General features: G+C 49.6%; 9 protein-coding genes across 9 annotated transcripts; 5 read left to right on the forward strand and 4 right to left on the reverse strand.

Moving 5' to 3' along the window:
- Nucleotides 1-547: 547 nt before the first annotated feature.
- fpaI (putative methionine aminopeptidase, type I) lies at nt 548-1,933 on the forward strand (the record flags this gene model as incomplete). The annotated part of the gene is made up of 5 exons (XM_057261344.1): nt 548-682; nt 743-776; nt 853-1,166; nt 1,220-1,766; nt 1,827-1,933. The coding sequence occupies 5 exons, from the start codon at nt 548-550 to the stop codon at nt 1,931-1,933; spliced, it is 1,137 nt and encodes a 378-aa protein (XP_057126276.1).
- A 2,493-nt stretch (nt 1,934-4,426) lies between these two features.
- N7481_002126 (uncharacterized protein) lies at nt 4,427-4,774 on the forward strand (the record flags this gene model as incomplete). The annotated part of the gene is made up of 1 exon (XM_057261345.1): nt 4,427-4,774. The coding sequence occupies one exon, from the start codon at nt 4,427-4,429 to the stop codon at nt 4,772-4,774; it is 348 nt and encodes a 115-aa protein (XP_057126277.1).
- Nucleotides 4,775-5,167: 393 nt separating this feature from the next.
- N7481_002127 (arylsulfotransferase family protein) lies at nt 5,168-6,887 on the forward strand (the record flags this gene model as incomplete). The annotated part of the gene is made up of 3 exons (XM_057261346.1): nt 5,168-5,723; nt 5,770-5,835; nt 5,896-6,887. 3 exons carry the CDS (start codon nt 5,168-5,170, stop codon nt 6,885-6,887), a joined length of 1,614 nt encoding a protein of 537 aa, XP_057126278.1.
- A 103-nt stretch (nt 6,888-6,990) lies between these two features.
- Nucleotides 6,991-9,072, reverse strand: N7481_002128 (flavin-containing monooxygenase; the record flags this gene model as incomplete). The annotated part of the gene is made up of 5 exons (XM_057261347.1): nt 6,991-7,454; nt 7,526-8,164; nt 8,226-8,544; nt 8,802-8,875; nt 9,033-9,072. The coding sequence occupies 5 exons, from the start codon at nt 9,070-9,072 to the stop codon at nt 6,991-6,993; spliced, it is 1,536 nt and encodes a 511-aa protein (XP_057126279.1).
- A 479-nt stretch (nt 9,073-9,551) lies between these two features.
- Nucleotides 9,552-10,649, reverse strand: N7481_002129 (ankyrin repeat domain-containing protein; the record flags this gene model as incomplete). The annotated part of the gene is made up of 6 exons (XM_057261348.1): nt 9,552-9,605; nt 9,692-10,021; nt 10,082-10,254; nt 10,277-10,409; nt 10,509-10,534; nt 10,592-10,649. 6 exons carry the CDS (start codon nt 10,647-10,649, stop codon nt 9,552-9,554), a joined length of 774 nt encoding a protein of 257 aa, XP_057126280.1.
- Nucleotides 10,650-11,030: 381 nt separating this feature from the next.
- On the forward strand, nt 11,031-12,416 carry N7481_002130 (WD40 repeat domain-containing protein; the record flags this gene model as incomplete). The annotated part of the gene is made up of 1 exon (XM_057261349.1): nt 11,031-12,416. The coding sequence occupies one exon, from the start codon at nt 11,031-11,033 to the stop codon at nt 12,414-12,416; it is 1,386 nt and encodes a 461-aa protein (XP_057126281.1).
- Nucleotides 12,417-12,955: 539 nt separating this feature from the next.
- On the reverse strand, nt 12,956-15,467 carry N7481_002131 (origin recognition complex subunit 1; the record flags this gene model as incomplete). The annotated part of the gene is made up of 3 exons (XM_057261350.1): nt 12,956-14,441; nt 14,499-14,620; nt 14,676-15,467. The coding sequence occupies 3 exons, from the start codon at nt 15,465-15,467 to the stop codon at nt 12,956-12,958; spliced, it is 2,400 nt and encodes a 799-aa protein (XP_057126282.1).
- Nucleotides 15,468-16,403: 936 nt separating this feature from the next.
- On the forward strand, nt 16,404-18,399 carry N7481_002132 (uncharacterized protein; the record flags this gene model as incomplete). Its single annotated transcript, XM_057261351.1, has 4 exons — nt 16,404-17,010; nt 17,099-17,450; nt 17,506-17,811; nt 17,862-18,399. The coding sequence occupies 4 exons, from the start codon at nt 16,404-16,406 to the stop codon at nt 18,397-18,399; spliced, it is 1,803 nt and encodes a 600-aa protein (XP_057126283.1).
- A 226-nt stretch (nt 18,400-18,625) lies between these two features.
- On the reverse strand, nt 18,626-19,559 carry N7481_002133 (prefoldin subunit 5; the record flags this gene model as incomplete). Its single annotated transcript, XM_057261352.1, has 4 exons — nt 18,626-18,687; nt 18,759-19,163; nt 19,374-19,462; nt 19,483-19,559. 4 exons carry the CDS (start codon nt 19,557-19,559, stop codon nt 18,626-18,628), a joined length of 633 nt encoding a protein of 210 aa, XP_057126284.1.
- Between the last annotated feature and the right edge of the window lie 109 nt (nt 19,560-19,668).

A 19,668-nucleotide genomic window follows, 5' to 3' on the forward strand; every position in this document is an offset into this window, starting at 1 on the left:
GGAGAATAGGCCGGGCTGTCAATCTTGGCACGAGCCACTCTATATGGAATTGACATCCATGGATATTTGACCGAAAGTGCCACCTGCCAGCGAGTGTGAGATTGTGTCAATGTCAGGTGTAGTACCTATGCGTGATAACTACATCAACATCAGATTAGTTTGATGGACTGCCCATCGGATGTAATGAATTCGTCACGAAACTTCCAGGCATGGGAGGGAATAGTAGGAGGAAAGAGAGGTGAATTGACAGACTACGGTCTAAATAGTATCCCTTGAGGCTTCAGAGGAAAAAAAAAAATCATTAAAACATGACAACCCAGCTTATACAAGAATAGTCTTGGCAATACAATCAACGGGGGCCAGATGTCACGTGGCCAGGCTGACGAGGAAATCTTCAACTTTGATTGCACCACCAACTTATCCAACTCCATTGACTGCTTCGTTTTCACTCCGCTTGTTTGTGGATAATTTGGCTTGATTGTAAAGAAGTCTTTTGGTCTCTTTTTTTTGAATCGCAGGAGTCAAAATCTATCCAAAACTGCCTTCCATGTCCGACCCGGAAAAAAAGTGCTCCGGGGATGATTGCGATAACAAAGCTGGGACGTTGCAATGTCCGACATGTCTAAAGCTAGATATCAAAGGCAGTTACTTTTGCGCTCAGGATTGCTTCAAAAGGAACTGGGTAAGTTATACGTTCATATACATTTCTTTGAATAGAGAACTGGGCATTGACTGTATCCAGGCTACTCACAAGGCGATCCACAAGACAAAAAATGGTAAATATTGAACATATTATTCGATTGTCATGTATTTTGTATTTCGACTTTGACTCTTTCACTGACCGCTTGACAGCTAGTGGGCTTTACAACCCATTTCCAACATACCCATTCAGCGGCAGTGTCCGACCCGTATACCCACTGTCTCCACGACGCCCCGTTCCGAAATCGATCAAGCACCCCGACTGGGCCGAGACTGGAATTCCCAAGCGAGAACTTCGGCTAAGCAAGTCGAAATGGGACTTCTTGGATGCCGAGGGACAAGAAGCCATGCGCAAGGTGTGCAAGCTGGCACGTGAGGTCCTAGACATCACCGCCGCAGCTATGAAACCTGGCGTGACTACCGACTTCCTGGACGAGGTCTGTCACAATGCTTGTGTTGAGCGACAAGTGAGTGTCTTCTAGCCAATTAAACAAATATTCTTCACTAATGCGGGAAATAGTCCTACCCTTCTCCACTCAACTACCATCACTTCCCGAAGTCACTATGTACATCCCCAAATGAGATTGTATGCCATGGCATTCCCGACCAGAGAGTCCTTCTTGATGGCGATATTCTCAATCTGGATATCTCTATCTACCACGGCGGATACCATGCCGATTTGAACGAAACCTATTACATAGGCGACAAGGCCAAAGCAGACCCAGATGCGATTCGACTCATTGAAACAACGCGGGAAGCCTTGGACATGGCCATTGCAATTATCAAACCCGGAACCCCCATTCGGGAATTCGGGAAAATCATCGAAAAGCACGCAAATTCCAGGGGTCTCGCCGTTGTCAAAACTTGGGGTGGTCACGGCATCAACTCGGAATTCCACCCTCCTCCCTGGATCCCCCACTATGCGAAAAACAAGGCCGTTGGAACATGCAAACCTGGGATGACCTTCACCATTGAGCCTATTCTTACACTAGGCACAAATCGAGAAATGGATTGGCCGGATAACTGGACAAACGTTACAGCGGACGGAAAACGGACGGCGCAATTCGGTGAGTCGAGAGCCTTCAAGCCTGGTGCAAGGTTTTCAATACTAATTCCAATGATTATAGAACATACTATGCTTGTAACGGAAACAGGCGTTGAGGTTCTGACAGCGAGGTTAGCGGATTCTCCGGGTGGGCCTATCCCCATACCAGATCCGGTAACCGAAAATTGAACGATGCATACAATGCGAATGAAAAACGGTGATGGTTTTGTCGAATATGGGGTGATTCTAGGAGGGTGATGCTGAAATTATTGAAATACATCTGCTTGCATAACCCCAATTATGATAACTTTGAATACATTACGCAATTTTATACTTCCTCCATCGTTCGTAAGATTGCCCCATCACCTTCATTGATTGGAAGGCGCTAAAGCCTTGCATTTGCTAATGAAACGACATTCTTGTTTGTATCCGTGCCAGAGGTCAAAGGAGCCCTTGTGTACATCTACTATCCTTTTGTTTAACATTACTGAAGCCCTAGGGCCTCAGGCCTGCGGCTTTTTTATCCCACACTGCTTTGTGGCTTTCATGTTACGTTTGTCCTTTGTAGTAGTAGTAGTAGTAGTAGTAGTAGTAGTAGTAGTAGCTATTGCTCCGAGGGCTTTTCCCTCCATCATTATCACCATCTATCATCATCCAGTTTCATCCCATCTTGTTCCGCACCCGTCACTAAGCATCTTACACTAATCATCGTTCCAAAATATCCTCTATCTCCACCTGGGCACTCTATATATTCTTTTATATACCAGGTAATAGCCGGTGTGTGAATGGTGATCTAAACTGGATTACAAGGAACAGATTCAAAATATTCACCCTAGGCTGTTCCTTTCCAAGAGCCCTCATGCAGTTTATTATAACAGATAATATGGCCCGTGGAGCAAGTATATGTCGTCAAATCCCTGGATGTAAGGCTTTTGTTCAGTTCCGAGTCCTCATAACCCAGGAAATAGTATATTGTCAGAAAAGTATGCGCCCGTTTCTCTTCCTCTCAACATTGGGCTCATATTACGACGCCCACCTTGCCATGCACGGCATCACTTTGATGTGTTTTTGGTGTACTTTTGTCTACGCCCGGATGAAGGCCAGATGAAGTGTAGTGCAAGCCGGACGAAGGGCAGTGATGAGCCATGTGGCAAACCATTGTATGAGCGTCCTCGATATTGTGAGCTCTATTTTAAGCAATGCGGTCCAGAAAAGCTCACAGATGATAAGGAGGCGATGGAGGAACTGAAGAGTCTGTTTTGTGACATGGCTCCAAGCAGTGGCACCCCGTGTCAAGTCGGACGACGGAGATTCTAATGAGGGTAGGATATAGCCCAATGGCCATGATTCCACCCTCTGAAATGCTATGCATTGATCTAAAGCTTACATATACCGCAGGCCACGTGGAAGATATAGGCACAGCCGAATTCCAAGGAATGAGGCAACTGGACTGCTACACGCAATACAGTCGGGGGATGATTGCGAAGCAATCTTACGGATCGGTCCGCTGCCTCTCACTTCTGAGCAGATGGCGCGAGACAAGCATGACTGAATGTTGTAGGTCGATGAAATCCACTGTGTGGACGGTTGCCCACGGCCAGTCGTCCCTACCGCGACTGTTTCTGTTTATAGCTATACTCTTCTCCGCCTTGCATTACACCCAGAAATCAACATGATGGAAGAAAGTAATTTATCAGTCCACGATGAAGCATTCCAAGCAGTCGGGCGCGAAAGGAAACAAGTCAAAGATCAGCAGTCCAAGTTTGAGGCCTTCTTTGGCTCTTCAGCACGACTGTATGAGTTGATGCAATTTTACCTCTACTACTCCTACTACCGACCAAGATTCACAGGCTCCTATCTATTCCCATGAATTTCTGAGGAAATGACACTCCAGTTTATGTCCATGCCTCAAACCAGTGCAGCCCTCTGGCACATCTACTTTTCTTTTCTTTGGCAGGTACTAGCACGTACTAGTAGCTTCCTTATACCTCCACTTTACATATTCTTCTTTATAGCCAGTACGGTGATGGTCGTCTAGAGATTGGAACATATTTAGAATAATATAGACTCGGATATCCCCAGAAGAAAGTCGCCGTGATGCCCTTAGGTATCCGAGCACATAATGTGGCAGATGATTGATTGAAATATGCGCCACCCCATCTCTAGACAGAGAGCTCTTGTTCAGCTTATGATAGCCAAGATATTACATCGTCAAAATATGCGGTAGACACACGGCGCCAATTCTCATCATCTATCTTACCATTCTGAAAGCAAAGCTGTCGATCGATCTTATTGCCCTCGATAATTGTATTATAGCCGTTGGTACTAAGGTGCCATGCGAGATCCTTGACCTAATATAGCTCCAAGTGGTAGAAACTTCTCCTGTCAGGAATTGCCTCGAGATCCGCGAAAAGAAAGATCGCCGCAAGGAAATTTCCAAGTTGAAGAGCTAAATTAAAGTTCTTTATCGTGAAGTTGAGAAAGCCGACAGGGATTACTGGCCTCACCTTGCACAACTTATCGCTGAAACGGGCAATGTACGACTCGTGAATCTCCCAGATAAAGGCACAGAATCGGCTCACAAGCTTGTCATTGCAACGTATGTCGCGTGGATTTCAATCCCGGGGGCTCTCCTGTTTCTTAAGACGGTACTGAGGAAGCGATCCGATAGTCCACCTAACTATGGGATTCCATAAACTGATGCAATACCTGTCAGAGACCTTCCAGGATCCCAACCGCAAGCTGACAGCTCGCCAGGAGTACGAGAGCCTGAAGCAAGGCGCAAGGGATGAGTTCTCGAACTTTCTCGCTGATTATTTCCATCTCGCAGAAGAAGCAGATCTCTCTCTAGGGGATCGCAAGCAAGGGCTCTACCACAGGCTCTTCTGGCGGCTCCAGAAAGAAGTCACTGTGTACCTGATCGATTCGGACCTGAACTTCCTTTACTTTGTCCATTGTATGATTATTGTCGAAACACATAATGAAATTCCGAAGTCAAATGTAATTTCCCAACGAGCTATGATAACGTAGGTTTATACGTACTGTTAGACTATCAGAGAATCTCTCTGCGGAGCAAATTCAAAGATTTAGACCGTAGGAAGCACAGATCAACCAGGTATCATTAATGAATATCTTTCTCAATATGACCAAGCCGGATCTTATTCATTATCCTAGAGGGTGCAGCGCATATTTGCCCCGTAAAAGAAATAAATAGCCCCCTGATGGGATTGATCGATCGTTGTGCGACTCTAGAGTCCGAAACTATAGGATCGTGCAGCATCGGAACGCTCCGTCGATCTCCACCCCCTCAGACATTCGCCCACTCAATATTGACTTGCCTCTCTTTTCCCCGCCCACGAATAACGCCACGAATTTATCCCAAGAGAAGTGCAAACAAAAATCAAATTCCCAGATCCAGAATCAATGGCCTTGAAGAATCTCGCCTGGTTAATTGCTGTCACTCACTGCGTCTCGGGGAGCCTACAATTCCTCTCCAGACCAGACTTGTCGCCACCGAGGTTGAACATCACAGTACCGGCTTCACCTCAAACCGAGGCAGGCTATCTCTTCTTTACAGCAGCTCGGGGAAATACTCCCGATAGCGCTGGCCCTGACCAGCCAGGCGCTTATATCTTTCGCGACAATGGAGAACTGGTTTGGTCAGGGGTGGGATACTGGGCCGGATGGGTGGCCGATTTCAGTCCCAGTATTGTCAATGGGAAGCCAACTCTTCGTGCTTTTCAGGGTGATGTGTTTCCTGCTACTGGCCGGATGCTTGGAAATCATGCGCTCTTGGCAAATTCATACCGAACTATCAGTGTGATACACGCAGCGACACATCGTCTCAGCTCGGCGCATGAATTCGAGGTGGTCAACGAAAGTTCCGTTTTGATCGAGACGCCGATTATGACAGTTGCTGACTTGAGCTCATACGGTGGAAATAAAGACCAGAAGTTCCTGCTGGAGGGCGGATTTCAAGGTGAGCTATTTCCCGGCGAGCTGTTCTCGGCTAATAGAAAATATAGAAATGGATTTAAAGACTGGCGAGCCGATTTTCGAGTGGTCATCTAGGGGAAGAATCAACCCGATTTGTGAGTTGATCTCTTCCAGTTTATAATATTCCTTTTTCTATTCGGCTCTAACGAAAATAGACAGCGCCATCCCATTGGATAGAAAGGGCACATACGACGGCCGCACTTACAATTCCGCGTGGAATTATTTCCACATCAACAGCATTGACAAAGACTCTGAAGGAGACTATCTAGTTTCAGCAAGGCACTACAACGCCATATTCAAAATAAACGGCAGCAACGGCGGTATAATCTGGCAACTCGGTGGAATGAAAGGGTCCACTTTCAAAATTCCATCAAACCTGGAGTTTGCCTTCCAACACGACGCTCGCTTTCAATATAGATCACCAAACGGGGAAATTGAACATATATCCTTCTTCGACAATGCGGCTTACTCTGTTCCAGGACGAGAAATAGCTCCGTGTTCAAGAGGCCGACATATTGAACTCAACAATACCGCGAAATCATTGAAAGAAATACAAACCTACCATGCACCCGACAACTTGATTGCGCATACTCAGGGAAGCTTCAGATTTTTACCAAATGGCAATAAGCTGGCTAACTGGGGGAGCGCGGGTGCTCTCACTGAGTTTGCGGATGACGGGACTATCCTCTTCCATGCGTATCTCGACTCGTACCCGAACAAGAATGTCCAAAGCTATCGCGGTTTTAAGGCAAATTGGACCGCCTTTCCGAGTGAGGAGCCTGCAGTACTAGCATTGAGATCCGGAGAAAAAGATGCGGTTGTGTGGGTCTCGTGGAATGGAGACACAGAGACAAAGACCTGGAAGTTCTATCTCATCGATAAACAGTCTGGAGAAAATCATTTCCTGAGCTCAGTTCAACGATCTGGCTTCGAGACTCGCCTTGAAGCAACTATTTTTCCCACCGCATTCACGAACCATGGAGAGCTGCTAGTCGTGGCGGAAGCGCTAGATCACAATGGCAATTCGCTTCGGAAAAGCAGACCTGTTGAATTTACAGCAGACGAGGCTTATCAGGACATCCTTGAAATACGAAGAGCACGAGGGCGTTCAAAATCTGCCATGAGTTCTAAACGCCTAGAGCTATGAGAAGCAAAGGAAGAAATCAAGTTCATTGCTGGAAGGCTACTAATTTCATGAAAACATGCAACAAAACCCAACCCCTCCAGAATCAATGTATATGGGCCAAGTTCTATCGCGCCTTCGTAAGTCGAAGCCGAACCAGAAGGTACCCCCCAGCTGCTGCCAGGATGCTAGCAGCTCCAATGAGCAGAGAGGTATCGCTGAATAGTGTTTCTTCACGAACCCGTCCGAGACGGGAAGGCTTTTTGTCGACGACGACATATTTGCCAGAGCCCTCCGCAATGTAGTCCTCCCACTGGACCTGGGATAGGTTCTGCTGATAATCAATGACAGTCCCGGACCAATTGTTGGTAATATTTCCATCGTCTTGCTTGTACCAGCTGTTACAATTAGGATCGGCAAAGCTACTGGCCCTAAGTAACTTTTGTATACGACCATTGTACTCTTCCAAAACATCGGGCTTCGGTTTAAAAGCTAGGGTAAGTCCCTGCTGCCGTGCCCGAATAACCTCACCAACCATCGCATTTAGATAACGCGATTGAGCCTCGATCATCAGAATAATAGAGTTATGCCCTGGACTTGTCAGCAAGGTGGAATTACCAATGTAGTATCTTATACAATATCGGAAACATCCATCTACTCACCAAGATTCGTGTTAGGTCCATAAAACATGCCAAAATTAGGCAAATCCTCAACGGTCATGCCGTAGTAGGCCTTCGCACCACCATTCCAGATATCACCCAGAGCGCGACCTCCAGAACCATAGACCTGGATGGGGTACATGAAGTCCACAGTCTTGAAACCGGTGGCAAGCACAATAAGATCATATTCCTGCTCACCAGCCCTTTCGACTTCGATTCCATTTTCCATGATTCTGGTGATCGGTCGAGTTTCCAGGTTAACGTTTTCTCGAGCCAGTGTGGGGTAATAGTCATCAGTGATGATGACTCTCTTACATCCCGGCGAATACGTCGGTGTCAAAGTCTCCCACAGCTCGGGCTGGTCGGCCAGTTGAGTTTTCATCAAACCGGTGCACCAATCGCGGATTAACTGAGCGAAGTCCGAGTCTCCGTCGAAGATGGCGTCGTGGAACCCTTCTCGGAAATCCATTTGTAGTGCTCGCTTACGCCAGCGAAGTGGTGGGAGGTATGTTAACAGGGCCTGTTGAAGCGCCGAGACTGGAGCGTCGCCGCGAGGGATCACCCAATTTGGAGTCCGCTGGAATACGGTAAGATGAGATGCTTCTTTGGCGATTTCAGGGATGATTTGGGCAGCCGTTGCACCTGGGACTGGTAATTAGCGCGCGCTCTGTAAAACCATTTCTTCTTGACATTACGTGCGTACCGTTGCCAATAATGGCGATTCTCTTCCCCTTCAGATCGTAGCTCCAGTCCCAACGGGCAGAGTGCATCATCTTGCCCTGGAATTCCTTCAATCCGGGGATGTCGGGCTCGCGTGGAAGATTCAGCTGGCCGACCGCGGAGATCAAGAAATCGGAGTTGATGATGTAGGAGTTGCCGAACTCGCTATCCTTTTGCCCAGAAACTTGAACAGAAACTTTCCATTTTGACTCTGCGTCATTCCATCGCGCTTCTTCGACCGTAGAGTTGAATCGAATGTGCTTGTAGAGACCGTACTTCTCGGCGATGCGAACGAGATAGGCCTAAAGATAGGAGAGATGATTAGTCCGAATATCTCAATGGGACTTTCACAAGGAGCAATAGAGGGTGATACATGAATTTCTTCCTGTCCTGGATACTCTCTACTCCACCTGGAGTTTTGCTCAAATGAATAGCTGTAAAGGGAGCTCCATACTGGACGGTGTCAACAATGCTGTTCGTGGACGTGGGAAACATGGGTGGGCGACCAACCGTCACAACAACAACCTGGATATTTGTTGTCATGCCAAGTTCCTCCTACACTGCTGCTCTTCTCCAAGATCACAAAGTTGTAACATTTGTTTCGCTTGATGAGGTCAATGGCCATACACAGCCCTCGAGGCGACGTTAGCAAGCGGTAGTTTCGGAGGGAGATACTATCTTACCTGAGATCCCGGCACCTATAATGACTACCGTGGCATTTGTAAAATCCTTGTTGCCGACAGGCAAACGTGTACTTCCTGGCAAAGACATTTTAGTGACTGGTACTCACTGAAATGAGGACGGGGCAGACGGAGTTGTGCAATATCCATGGATTATGTGGGACAGACTCCAGCGTCGGTCCAGATGGTATCTCAGGACTTATTTACCGAGGGACCCCTCTTTTTCTAATTTTATGACAAGTTCAAGCGACCCATTCATCGTGGCTGAAGACTCCGCTGTAGCGGCTGCAGCTGCATATTTAGTCCAGCGCTAACTAACGATTGGCAAACATACTACCGTGACCGCGCCACATGAGATGTTCTAATTCCCACCCGACTGCAATGAATCAATTCATTTACCAGCTATGGTCCTATGGGACAGCGAGCCTCGAGGATTTCGTACATGGACCAAAAACACCCTACATCTAAGCAGTGGAATCTATGGATGCCATTCAACTTCGGCAGCGGGGGCGAAACGCGTGAAATGCGGGGAAGAAGCCGGCCGCCGAGGTAGTGCCGAGTATAAGCTGACGAATCTTTTATGCATCCAGGCCAGATTGAGCGTGAAAAAAAATAGTATAAAAATTCATTTAAGGTAGCTCAATCCCCTCCCGTTCGGCAGTTTGCAGAATATACTGCTTAACCTGTGGGGCAAGGAAATGAAGAATTAGCCATTGCCGCAAATTATTACTCCGGGTACACACGGAATAAATAATTAGATCACACATACCTTGTCATCTGGAACCAGTTCAATTGCCAATTTTCCGTCGCCATCTCTCTTCTCGGCATCGGCGCCGGACTTGAGTAGGAAAATTGCAGCAGGGCCGTGGCCCTCGGAAATGGCTTGGTGAAGAGCTGTCATGCCATCCCCGTCCGTCGCGTTGACGGGACTTTTTCCTTCCTCTAAAAGGATCTGCAGGATAGGGACAGATCCTACGGCGGCCGCTCGGTGTAGGGGTAGTTGACCGCGGATATCCTTAACGCGAGCACTGCATTTGTTGGCGATCAGGATTCGCACAATGGAAATGTTGGCTTTGGAACTTGCAAAGTGCAACGCATTCTAAGAAGTTCGTCAGATTCCGAGAAATAAATTATCCATGAAGGTACAGGGATGGCTTACCTGTCCCGAATTGCTTTTCACGGATACTTCGGCACCTTTACGCAGTAGGAGCTCGAGGATTTGATCGCCCCCGGCATCCTTGAGACTGGCCGCAATCATCAGGGGGGGTCCAACCGGAGCCATCCTATCAACCCGTAAGTCAGTATCTAATTTACAAAGACGGGGGAGATAAGCTGTTTCTGCTGAATGAGATACGTACCTCAACATCGGGATCAAAGTTCTTCATGGAGACAAGCAGCTCCACGACGGGCATATGGTTATAGGCCACAGCCCAGTGAATAGGAAGGCGATCATCTTCGTCTTTCACAAATGCAGACTTGGGATTGGCCTGGAACCTTCGTCAGCAATTGTATAACTCGTAGATGGATGGTAGCTATCAGTGGTGGGTTTCCTGCGGGGCAGGGCAGTTCTATGGGGATCAGCTCACGTTGAGAAGGGACTCGACAACCTGATCTGTTCCAAATATCTTAATAAATCAAAGCCCACAATACTCAAGGTACTTCTACTTACTCCGACCCTCCCGGGCAGCCTCATGCAGAGGGAATTTGGCAGTTTGGTTGGGATCCATGACGATTTCCACTTGCTGAGAGGAGGGAGAGTCGATAAGAGCTGCGATAAGCTGAAGGTGATCATAAGGTAGGATTCGTTGTGCCTGAAAGGTCAGGCGGAAGCGGACCAGAACTTCAACCTTCACTTTGTTCAATTCCTTCCGAAATTGACCACCGCATCGCCCACACCTTTCCCCCCCCCCCCCAACCCAATATCCCCTCGACTCTTCGAATTCCCATCTCAAACCAGAGCTTCCAGATGTGCTGAGTCCACCAGATCACTCAAGTCAACTTGCGAACCGGCGCAGGGTTTTTACCACGCGCATGACCTAGGAGCTATCGCGCCAGAACCGCACGATCTTAAACCCTTCACCCACCTCTCCACCAATCCCTCGCACATTATGGACTTTGCACCCTCCCAATCAGCCGAAGAGGCTGTCCGTGCCTCCGCCAAGAGAACCGCAGACCTCTTCGGCTCAGAATACCTGATGGTCGCACCCTCCACCACGACAGACGGTTCGATCGGCGTCTCCTACCGACGGAAAGCAGAATATGAGCATGTGAAGGAACTACCCCCAGTCCTGGCAGCAAAACAAGCCCAGGCGGCAAGCATCCGCAGCAAGCGTCCCAAGATTCAATCCGCGCAACAAGCCCAAGCCCAAGCCTCCGGAGACAAGAGCGGAGCATCAATGTCGCTCGTCAAGCGACCAGCGCCCGGAGCAGGCGGCAGCGCAGGTCTAGCAGGAGGCAGCGAGGATCAGCCAAAGAGTCTGATCGCCAGACCCTCAGCAACCAAGCAACAACCGCCAGAGTGGCACGCGCCGTGGAAACTCATGCGTGTGATTTCCGGCCATCTGGGCTGGGTGCGGGCACTGGCCGTCGAACCTAATAACCAATGGTTCGCAAGTGGAGCAGGCGATCGCACGATCAAAATCTGGAATATGGCGACTGGAAACCTCCGACTTACGCTGACGGGCCACATCTCGACGGTGCGCGGACTAGCGGTGTCGCCGCGACACCCGTATCTGTTTTCGTGCGGAGAGGATAAGATGGTGAAATGCTGGGATTTGGAGACGAACAAGGTTATTCGCCACTACCACGGCCATCTGAGCGGTGTTTACACGCTTGCTCTACACCCAAATCTCGACCTGCTCGTGACGGGTGGCCGCGATGGCGTGTGTCGTGTTTGGGACATGCGTACTCGAAGCAACGTCCACGTTTTGGCGGGACACAAGGGCACAGTCGCGGATATCAAGTGCCAGGAAGCGGATCCGCAAGTTATTTCCGGCTCGCTGGATGCGACAGTGCGGTTGTGGGATCTTGCCGCTGGTAAATCGATGGGTGTGTTGACGCACCACAAGAAGGGTGTTCGTGCGCTTGCGACCCACCCGACTGAATTCACCTTTGCCAGTGCCAGCACTGGTAGCATCAAGCAATGGAAGTGTCCCGAGGGCGCGTTCATGCAGAACTTTGAAGGCCAAAACGCTGTCATCAACTCGCTCGCGGTCAATGATGAAAACGTCATGTTCTCCGGCGGCGATAATGGCTCCATGGGCTTCTGGGACTGGAAGACTGGTCACCAGTTCCAATCCATTGATACGGTGGCCCAACCTGGTTCCCTCGATGCTGAGACGGGTATTATGGCGTCGACATTTGATAAGACTGGTCTTCGTCTCATTACCGGTGAGGCGGATAAGACTATTAAGGTGTGGAAGCAGGATGAAAATGCCACGCCTGAGACTCACCCCGTCGCGTGGGCTCCTACTCTAGGTCGAACTCGGTATTAGAGAGCTTGCGCTACGTTGGCGCCAGTCCCTTATATACCGCTTTTTGTTCAGAGTCGAGTCTCATTTAATACCCTTCTTTCCTACCTGCCTACCTGCTTGGTCTCATTTTCGTCATGTCCTTTCCTATACGGCACTATGTGGAGTTTAGCGGGGTTTGTACATTGCCCTGGGGGATTCAGTCCAGGGCATTGCGGAATTGTTTACGGAAAATGGATCAAAAGAATTATATCTCATGTACAAGTACTACTATATACAATCTTCAGAAGAAGTTGTCATTCTACTGGATCAGGAACTTGAGTATCTGCACAAAGACATCTAGTAGTAGCTACTACATACCTGCTAGGTATCCAGATTAGGATCCTTCTGAATAAGGGTATCATAGTATGCAATTAACCACCGCAAGCCCTCATGCTAGTGGCAGCAACGAAAACAAGTAGAATAACTACCAACAAGAACAAAACTCCCATAATGCACCACAAGTATCACTTCCCACAATGTCACAAATGATCATACACAGCTCTCGAGTTCACCCACCAAACTCACTGCTCAATCCCCAACCCAAATCCCTTAGCCTCCCCATCCTCCCGAAAAGCAGACCGAACATCCTCCGCCGCAACCCTCAACCTGACCTTACTACTCCGATCACCACGAGTCGGAATCGTAGACCCACCAAGCACACTTTTCGATCCCGTCCCCTGCTCCAGCGCCAAAACGCCCGAATTCATCAGCTCCATAGCCGCAAATCCCAAAGCTCGCACGCGAGCCCCGGCTGCCCCGCCGCTAAGAAGGAAATCCTTCACGCCTGCACCTGCTGCACCGGCCACAGCTACAGCCGCGTCTGCAATGCGGCGGGCTTCGTCGAGGACGTCGCCGAATGTTGACTCGGTGATACCGGTGCGTTGGACGCGGGCTAGGAGCGCGGCGAGGAAGAGTTTTCCTGAGAGTGGGAGGCCACGGAGAGATTGTTGGAGGGGTGTGGAGGTTGCTTCTTGGATGGCTTGTTTGATAGTTGCGATAGTGACGCGACCAGGTTGGCCCTTGGCTGGTGCTGGTTTGGGCGCAGCGGGGTCTGCGGCGAATGACACGGAAGGTTTTTGGTTTGCCTTGTCGACTCGTGCGGGTGTTTTGCTGGGGGTCGCGGGCGTAGAATCCTCCTCATCTTTTGTCGCGGCAGCGGCAGCTTCCGCTTCGTCGGCGTCTTGTTCTGCTATTTCGACGGCGCGGCGGCAGATATCCAATGCGCGGCGGGCGTCACCGCTGACGGCGGCAACTTTACGGCTTGCGAACTGGATGGCGTCTGGGTCGACGATGTTTCCCGGTACGCTTGCCAGGCGAGTGCTGATGATTTCCATCAAGTCTGTGTGACGGTAGCCTGGGAATGTGATTCTGGTTAGACCGAGACGGCTGGAGATCTTGTTGCTCAGGGTTCGCTCGGGGAGATCCATTGTGTTTGCGACGGCTAGGACGATGAGTCGTGAGTGGCGCAGGGCGGGCCAGTTGAAAAAGTTGTACATGACGGATTGGTTCTTTGTTACCAGTTGGTCGAGTTCGTCCATGAGGACAACGCAGGATACTCTTCGTGGAGAGGGATTGGAGAATTCGTTCTCCAGGAGGTCTAGTGCGTGGGAAGGGGATACTCGGTCGCCTTTCAATGCTTCCCAGAGGAGAGAGTAGGATTGGTGGGGGTCTGTCACTTTCATCCCGTTGATTTCGACGAAGATAAAGTCGTCCATTTCCTCTGCCATGACAGCGCCATTGAGTTGCGCAACGACTTCGCGGACGGTGGCTGTCTTTCCTGTACCCGGTGTGCCTGAGATGTAGATACAGGCACCCGTGCCCTCCATGATTGCCGCACTGAGATGGTTGTACACTTGGTTGAACTCGGTCTTTCGGCAGGGAAGGGAATCTGGAACGGTGGAAACATGTAGCAATGTACGTGCTTGGCGATACGGGGAGGCGAAATGGGTGGGTGAGAGGACACGCGTTCCCAGCGGCGTGAACTCCAAGGGTTTCTTGACAACAATTCTGATTCGATGTTAGTTGATTCGCCTCATGGAAGTCCAATATACCGGAAAACAGTACCGTTTATGAGTTGGTGTCGTAAGTGCCTTCTTGCGTTGCGACTGTGGTGTCCCACCAGGGGCCAGTCTCTGTCGCTTTCTAGGAGTAGTGGGAGCTGCAGTCTCCTCTTTGGTCTCGGTATACTGATAATTGAATTAGCGTCAAAACATTGGCAGATATCTTCCAAGTGCTTCTCACCTCGCTGTCGGTTGTCTTGCGCTTCCGGGCTGCTTTCAGACCTTCTTTAACAAGGTTGATCAGCTTGAGAATATTATTCTCATCATAAACCTCCTCCCAAACAAATTCCTCCGTGTATCGACCTTGCACTTGATTGACACCGCGGCGGCACACGATGCACTTATTGTATTCAAGCAACTCAGCCTTGTTCTTCGGGGCGACTCCGTTCGGGTATCTCGCGAAGAAAGCCTGCTTCGACATGACGGTAGCTCTACCATTGATTGAATTCAGGGGATTAAGGTTAAAATCGGCTGTCAGGTACTGTTCGTTGGGCAGGGCATCGGTTCGTTGCTTGTTCCTAGTAGACAAAAACTCGTCGGGTCCAGCAAACCACATGATGTTGGCGTTTTTGATGACCTCGCCTTCCTGCTCCTCGTCGTCTTCCTCAACGAATTCCGTAATGATTCCCACCCAGTCCTTTCCTGCCTCGGGCGACTTCAGAAGCACAATCTGGCCCAATCGACATTCGAAGCTGCCCATCTTCGCTCCGATGATTGTCCGCTTCTTCTGCGCCGGGCGAGAGGATCGTCGCCGGTTGGATTTTGTAGGACTGGCATTCTTTACTTCAGAATCACCATTGAGCTCGGGCTCCGCATCGAAAATCCAATCCCAGGGGTGGTCCTCGTCACCCAGTTCGTCGTCGGAGTCCTCACGGACCAAAGCACCTTTGGTCATCCATTTTTGGGTGCGCTTGCGGGCAGCGGGACGTGGCTCGTGCTCCGATTCACTCGAGTGGCGTGCATCGCTTGCCATTGTAAGAGGATGGTGTGTATGCAATGGGTGAATGTCTCCGGGGAAGCTCTCAAGGGCGCAGGAAAATCGGCGGCGCGACGCGCTTGTCCACTTTACTCCCGATACGGTTAGCGTGCCAAGACCAAGTATAGCGGCAGCGGACTGTATAACTACACTAATAACATACATTAGAAAGTAGACAATAGACAACATACAAATGAACAAACCATCGTAGCCCAGGGGTATAAGGAGAAATAAGAAGAATCCCGCAAGATCTCTGGGTAGCATTATGGATCCTGGAGTTATTCATATCAGTGGTCTAAACCGATCCAACCTCACAACCTCACCATCTTCACTATCCCGGGTAAGCACAGCAGCAGGCACCTCCCCCATTCATCTCCTTTTTATCTCAATTTTTTTATTGAATGAGCCAAACTATTCTTCAGTTCCAATCACAAGTCAACCACACTCACAAGGAAAGAACAATTCAATACCAAAGGCAGTCACAACCCCCCGGAGGCTCCTTCCTCCTCTTAACCTCCTTCCTTGTTTACCACCACTCCCTCCTTCCGCCTCCTTCCACCTTCAAGTTTCTTCACTTCTCCTCTATCATCTCTTCTATTTCACAGCAACTTAGATTCCCTGGAAGATTCGGGTACACACCTAGGTGAGCCTGATCCAGTTACAGATTTTCAACTTTCCACTCGGAACATGGAGTAAGTGACTAACATCCATCCCAAACATATATTATCAGCATTCAGTGCTAACTAACATCTTCAGCTTCGAAAGAGAAGCAGCAAAAGGTAAGACGCTATCTTCTTTGTCTCATCTCACCTTTCTTCAAACAACATGTGCGCTTTAGGAGAATATGCTGACATTTAACCAGGGTGGAATCTCCCAGGCTACGGCCCGCCTCCCAACCCTCAAGCGCCACAACCCTTACCACCAAAGCCTCCGATGCAGCAAATTTCAAGCAAGACACAAGTTCAACCAGGATTAAACCCTCCCAAAATTCAACCGCTGCAGAATACAACTCGGCCCTCGGCCCCCGTAAAGCGCGGAAGCTCGGACAGGTCGGGATTCGCCAACAGACCCCAACCACAAAGCCCTCGTCAACGTGGGAAGCCAAGAGCAGGACCGCCTCGAATTTCCCCCAGGGCTCCTTCTGGTCCCGCTGAGAGACGCAATTTACCCGCAACGGAACGCAATGTCCCGGTGACGCAAAATATCGCGACCATTATTCAGCGCCCACGCATCCCCGACTCGGTGATAGCGAGACGAAAGGAACCCCCACCTCATGAGGTCAATTGCAAGGTAGGGCAAACCATAAACCGGGCATGGGAGGAATATTCTGCTAACTCCCCATTCTTATTCAAGCTGATGTTTCACTGGCCTCCCGAAGATGGCCTGACTATGAAAAGTTGCTTTGGTGCAGATCTTGAAGACCTGGATTCTCTGCGAAAAACCTGGCGGGTCCATATCTACATCCAGCATGATCTCAATAATTATCTCTGTGTGGCCAGTGATCAAAGCTTCGATCGAAAGGAAATGGTTCAAATTCTCCGTGAGTTCTACACTGAGAAGTACGCTAGACTCAAGCTTCAGATCAAGGCATACATGGTCGAACCCCCCAGTGACCACCGAACCAGAAGACAAAGTTGTCATCTCAAAGTCCAATGGAATTCACCAGCCGACTCTCCAAAAAGATCCAAACAATCAACTTCAACCCCTACAAACCGAAAGGAATAAACACAAGGCAGCTGCTCCATCCGTCGAGAATCTCATGTCAGGTGTTCAAGCAGTCAATCATAACCTCATTCGCAGCCATCTTGACCGATGCCTGAGCCTGATCAAATACGTTGATGCCCAGGTTGGCGTCAGAGTCAAATTCGGGACTTTCATAGTGAGCCGATGGAAAACTCCAGGCGGCTCAGCCAGCTATCCGCTACATAAATTCCCAGAAATGCTTCGAGATGAAAAATGGCAAGGGCGTCTCGTACCAGGGTAAGTTCACAATGTTCGATAGGACGAAATAGCAGTATCTAATTGCGATATATAGCCTCAGCCTTAGCCAAGCCAACCTCCTCAGGCGATGCTTGCAAGCCCAGGATACCCTCCTTCCCATGGGAACAGCAAAAGGCATCCCCAACGCAGGACTAAGCCCCGACACAATGAGAACTCTGCACTCAGCGAGCTTCGAATTTGCACGCGCTGAAAAATCAACAACCACTTTCCGCTTGGACGTCAATTTCAACCAGGACCATAGCGCGATTGAATCCGGATCGGCTCAATACCGCTGGTTCAAGACGCCAACAGGGGCTACACGCCTGCCACCGCTTCAACTTGCTATGATCGATTTCGACAGGTATGACCATTGCCGCGTTCTAATTCCCATAGCATATTGACTGTCTATAGGGCCGACTGGGAGATCGGACTAGATTTCTTGGAGCCATTAGCCAAAGAAGATCTCAGTGAAGCTCAGATTGAGTTTGCAAATAACGTGAAGCTTGATCCCTTCCGCGGTGCAGCCCCAATCAGCTCACAACCGAGACGGAGGGTCATGTTCTCGGACACTGCATTGATTTCGAAGCTAATTCAAAAGACCGCCATCCAGTTTAAAGTTACAGGCACAGACTACGTGCTGGAAGTGGGCCGGTTTGAAGAATCTCAATACTCTTTGACAGGTCGTACGCGGTGGACGCCGCCCAGCATCCAATGGGGCGCTTGCGTCACATCTCCGCGATGGAATAACCTACTTAATGACAAGAAAAAAAGGCTGGATAAGTTAGGGCTTGGTTCACTTTTCCCACGCGTGAGCGACTTTCATGACTTTTTAAAGATTGTCAAGAAGATTTCCGAGATACTCGGCCCAATGCCGCAATCAGGAGACAGTGATGAGGGAAATGGAGACCTGGCTGGGGTTTTAGACTCCGAGCTTGGGACATTGTTCTGATCAAGACTTGAAGCGGTGGGTCTCATGCTGAGAGGATGAGTAGGACGAGGCCGGCCAACTAGTTGATCTTCTCCTTCCAAATCATATTTTACATTATGATGGCTTGAAGGAGGCAAAAACAAACGAGTAACTTCGAGTCTTCTCTATTCTCATCTTTCGAATTGATTTTTATTCTTATTCCAATACTTTACTGCCTGGTCTTTTTCATTTCCCCGGGTGTCAATCATTACGCGCTCGCCGCAGCCGGCTGTGCGGGCGCTTCACCAGCAAGCAGCTTCTGTCGGAGGACTGTATTATTGATATCAGATTAGCAACCGTCCAAGAAAATCAAATTCCAAAAAAACTAAACAAAAACTCACCCTCCTCAACAACACGCAGCTGCTGACTCTTCCCAGAAACAATCTTCTCCAGTTCCTGCAGATTGGCATCCAAACCCTTGACCTTGTCGTCGTAGAAAGCAATGGCCTTGGGTGGAGTCTTCTCAATATAAAACCCAGTACCAACATCAACGAGAACCTTCTCCCGATCCGTCAATCGGCCCTTGACATACAACGAGCTGGTGAGCGGGACGAGAATATCCTCACGACCCTCAGTGCCCTTCTCCTTGGAGCCCGTGACACCATCGGTGATGGAGCGCACGCAGTCGCGGAATTTGGCCTGTGCGGCGCGCAGCTTCGTGTGTGATGTTGTTAGGTGTTCCAGTTCGGATGTTAGGCGTGTTTGGAGCGAGCGGAGTTGGGGCACGCTCAACGTTGCGAGGTTTACTGGTGAATATGGTTGTTAGCTTTCGGGATTGGATTGAGTTGGATTGGGCTTGTATGGAGGCTAAGCGGGTGATGGAGAGAGCATTGCTTCGTTCTTGAGAATGCGCTGTGCTTGCTGTGCTGTGCTTGCTGTGCTGTGCTGTGCTGTGCTGCTGGTGTTGCAGTGCGGGCAGGTTGGATTGGATTGGACACGATGGGATTGCCGCATACCTGAGCCTGGGGGGAGCTCCGCCTTCTGCCATATTGTGGGTGTTGGCGTGAGGGAGTGGAAGAGGTTGTTTGGGTGAGGTGGTTGTGTTCTGTGAGTTTTCTTGCGGACTTGATATGCGGGCGGAGAAGCCGCCCCGTGAGGTGGGGTGGATTGGCGGATTGGAGCTTGGAGCGGGGCGTGGGCATAGTGGGCGTAATGGGTGTCATGGGTTTTGTGGGGGTAATTGCGGGAGAGGCTGGTATGTGCACGCACCTTGACTGGGAAGCTGCCACAACAGCTGTCAGTTAGTAACTA

The sequence above is a fragment of the Penicillium waksmanii genome (assembly GCF_028829765.1).
Source record: "Penicillium waksmanii strain IBT 27052 chromosome Unknown utg000002l:1.0-3326099.0:1.0-3328782.0, whole genome shotgun sequence".
Classification (NCBI taxonomy): domain Eukaryota; kingdom Fungi; phylum Ascomycota; class Eurotiomycetes; order Eurotiales; family Aspergillaceae; genus Penicillium; species Penicillium waksmanii.